Source organism: Oryzias melastigma, linkage group LG14, assembly GCF_002922805.2.
Source record: "Oryzias melastigma strain HK-1 linkage group LG14, ASM292280v2, whole genome shotgun sequence".
In the NCBI taxonomy this organism is placed as follows: Eukaryota; Metazoa; Chordata; class Actinopteri; order Beloniformes; family Adrianichthyidae; genus Oryzias; species Oryzias melastigma.
The window spans coordinates 26,864,779-26,868,465 of record NC_050525.1 but is presented as its reverse complement, the minus strand read 5'-3'; the positions used below and the strand labels follow the sequence as shown (position 1 = coordinate 26,868,465).

The window sequence follows — 3,687 nt, the reverse complement described above, 5'->3', positions numbered from 1 at the left end:
AACAGCTTGCATGTTGCTGAAATATTAGCTAAACTCCAAAATAGCCTAAATTTTTTTTGTAAATAACAAAATAGCCCAAAAAGCTACCAGAATGCCAATTTTTAAAACTTTAAAACCGTAACTTTTTAACATCAATATGAATAATAAAAAGCCAGAAATAAATCAATTAAATCTTAAATAACTTTTAATATTATACTCTCCATAAAATCTATTTTTTCAAAATTATACAAGTTAAAAATAACATCGGGTCATTAATTACAATAAAATAAAACGATCTGGAGGGCCGGATCTGGCCCCCTGGGCCTTGACTTTGACACATGTGGTCTACGGTGATCTACGTGAATCATCTGGTTCTGATGCAGAGAAAAGTGGCTTTTCATGGCAGGTTTGCACCAGTTTTCAACATGTTTCATTTAACGGCTCAAAGACACTCTTCTTTGCTTCAGAACCAGCTGGAATTGTATTAATTGTATAAATGTTTGCAGAATTACCGCAGTTGAAAGAATGTCATGACTGGAGCTAAAGCTACTGTTAGAAGGTTAAAGTTGTATAAGGGTTTTCCAGATACCAATTTCTGATTTCCTTTTTTATTGAAGATATAACACTAAATCTCACCTATTTAATTTAAAAAAATGAATTCATAGTTTAAATGCATTACTCACATCACCACTGCTTTACAAACAGAAGGATCGATAGATGCCTTCAAAGCAACAGCTGATAAAATGATGTTTTATGCAATTGAGTCTCTTTACTGGCAGTTTTTTTGTTTGTTTGTCTCATAGCAACTTCCTGCTACTCTGTGGAGACTCACGGTTGGGTCCCGCTCCACGACGATGACCTGCACCCCTCCTCGCACCTTCTCCTTCTTCTTCAGCCAGTAGGCGATGGACCATCCCACCACGCCGCCTCCCACGATCACGATGTCCACCCTCTTAGGAGGCAGGCCGGTGTTGATCTCCAGAGAAGTCCAGCTGCTGCTTGGAAGAACATCTGCTGCTTTTTTCCTCATTCCTGCCAACTGAGCCTGCAGGTCTGCAACCAAAAAAATGGGCAATTTAGTTGCACATCAAACCTTCACTTTACAATAAGACGAAGAAATTCATTTACTTTTTTGAGTTGTATATACAGTAAATCTGACTTTTATTGTCCAGTAAACTAATGTGACTTAAAAATATATAGTATTAATAAATAGAGGTGGGACAAAATATCAGTATGGAGAACTATCGCGATATTTCAGCTCACAAATGATTACCGGTCTTCTCTTTCCTTGAATCAGTTTCTTAAAATAATACCAAGAAAGTGACGGTGAAGTGTCAGGACGCCGTCAAAAAACCGTCATCAGACTTTTACTGGACCGATACGTTTTTAGCCTAAATGCCTAAAAAGTTTTAGACATTAAATCCCAGACAGGCTTTTGGAAGCGTTTATGACTCATAATTCAAAATAAAAGTCAATATTGGAAATGCTTTTTCATTTTCATGTACCTGCATTACTTGTCTCGTAAATAAAATGAAAAAGCAATTCTCTTACATGGATTGTATGGGTGGTAACAGCAGTAACCTGTCCAAACAGGAGAGGTGTGCAGCGTCTGACCATCCAAATCAGACGTCTTATTGATCCAACAGGTGTGTTTGCTAGCAGTACACACATGGAGCATGTGACTAAAGTGTTTTTATAAAAGATAAGTGCAGGAAATTAAAATAAAAAGGAGGGGAAATGAATATGGATACAGGCACTGTAAAAATCTGAACAATAAAAAATGATTAACTGCTTGAACATTAATATTATGCCTCAATAACAATACATTATCAGATAAAAAAATATAAAATGAATTAAAATGTAGAATTATGAATTTTTATTTCCACATTTTTGTTCTTTGAAGAGAGAAGGCTATTTGATATGCATTTTAGTTCTTAGTTGGAGCTTTTTATTTTTTCCCCTTAAATATTTTAGTATTGTAAAGACAATTATATTAATTGTTAATTCTATTTTAACATTGGAATGGGCGTTAAATTAACATTGTATTTCAAATTGTTCCAAAAAATTGTTTTAAAAATAGCCATAGATTACCAAGTTAATAATAATTATTACAATCTTTGCCATATCGAGATAATATTGGTATCGCAAGCCATGTATCGTGAATCGCATCGCGAGTTACCCAGAGATTCGTTTTGTTAGTGTTAACGCTTTATTGCTGCTTCTCTTCGGTGTTCTCACCTTTCAAATAGTCATTCCGGGAAGAGCCGCTCGTGCTCAGGCTCTGACTGCAGGTTGAAGGTGCACGCGGGTCCCAGAGCCGCTCTGTCACCCGGGTGGAGGTGAGCAACCCGGCGGCCGAGCGCGCCTTTCCGGGGAGCCGCCGCCACGCCGACATTGAAGCTCAGTTAGAAGAACTACGGAAGCCGACGTGGAAACCGCGTGATCCGAAGGCTGGTGGAAATAACCGCGCGTGGGACTCCTTGAACGGAATCCACGTCGTTGTTTATATTTGACAGCGAAAGGGACCAAAGTTAAAGTAAAGCAAATAAATGCGTAACATGCGATCAGCTTAATCCGCTTTACATTTCAAAATAAAAGTTGGGATTATAAAACCACATTTTTTTCCACTGTGAGAGAAATTATTAATCTAAGAAGAATAACAATTAAAAATAGATCTTTAACAAATTATTCACACTTTGTTTTGTGCAAAAAAATGTAAACAATAATTTAATGTTTAAAAAATAGAACTTTACCTCTAAGGAACATTTTAGAATTATTTCAGTTTCAAGTTCTACACATTTTAAAATCTTCTTCTTTCTTCAAATATTTAATTATAAATGGTAATTTTGACATTAAATCATATTTGCAACACAGTCATTTTAGTAGTATTTGAAAAGTTTATTCCAGTAATAAGGATTTTAATTCATATTTGCATCCATGTTTATCCACCTTTGGTTCTTAATACTCTCTTTTTGTTTAGATAAATTAATGTTTATTTATTTATCTTAATGATATTAGTGCTTTAAATCACATATTTTGATCATTGAGATATACATCACAAGTAAGGTTTTACTTAAGAAATATTTTAACTATAAAATACAATGAATATACACTCTTTAGGATATCTTGCTTTTTTCCTTGTTTGTTTTGTTTTTAGTGGAAACTGGCAAAATAAGTCCAAATATGTTCACACTAGTTTAAATATATGAATAAGGTTAAATACATAATCAAATTAGCTAATCTGTTTATTGCTTGTAACAACTTGGAAAAACACTTAAATTATGAAAAAAAATCTTTTCAACAATCTTATCACTTTATATTAATAAGTGTTTATTTGACTTTGATTACATATATATTTTTTATATATCAAAAGGAAATAATTCAGTTATTTTTGTGCCAACCAGTGGATGAAATATTAATCAAATATGTTTGAAAAAGATTAAATATTTTTCAATGCCATAACATTTTAATCATTAATTTTTCTAATATTTTGTCTTTTTACAGAAAAGAAAATCAGTTTGTGGCCTATCTCTTCAAAAGTGCGATGTGGTTGAAACTGAAAACTTTTATTTTGAAAACTTTTTATGGAAGCATAATGTGCCTTATAAAGACTTGACCCACTTAAGGATGGAGGCGTTACTTATCACGTGACATAGGGAGACCAATCATGAAGGGATCAACCCACCAGATCCCCCTGATTCTAAAGCT

The 3,687-nt window shown here is 34.0% G+C and overlaps 1 protein-coding gene across 2 annotated transcripts in view; it reads right to left on the bottom strand.

Moving 5' to 3' along the window:
- The window catches only part of foxred1 (FAD-dependent oxidoreductase domain containing 1), an 8,289-nt gene extending 5,772 nt beyond the window's left edge, over positions 1-2,517 (bottom strand). Inside the window, exons 1-2 of one of the 2 annotated variants that reach the window (XM_024266412.2) lie at positions 2,218-2,517; positions 812-1,032 (exon numbers count right to left, since the gene is read on the bottom strand). In XM_024266412.2, coding sequence (XP_024122180.1) covers positions 812-1,032; positions 2,218-2,374 — 378 coding nt within the window. In that variant the 5' untranslated portion in view covers positions 2,375-2,517. The remainder of the gene's footprint in view (positions 1-811; positions 1,033-2,217) is intronic. The other variant, XM_024266413.2, reaches the window with a different exon arrangement.
- Positions 2,518-3,687: the final 1,170 nt, after the last annotated feature.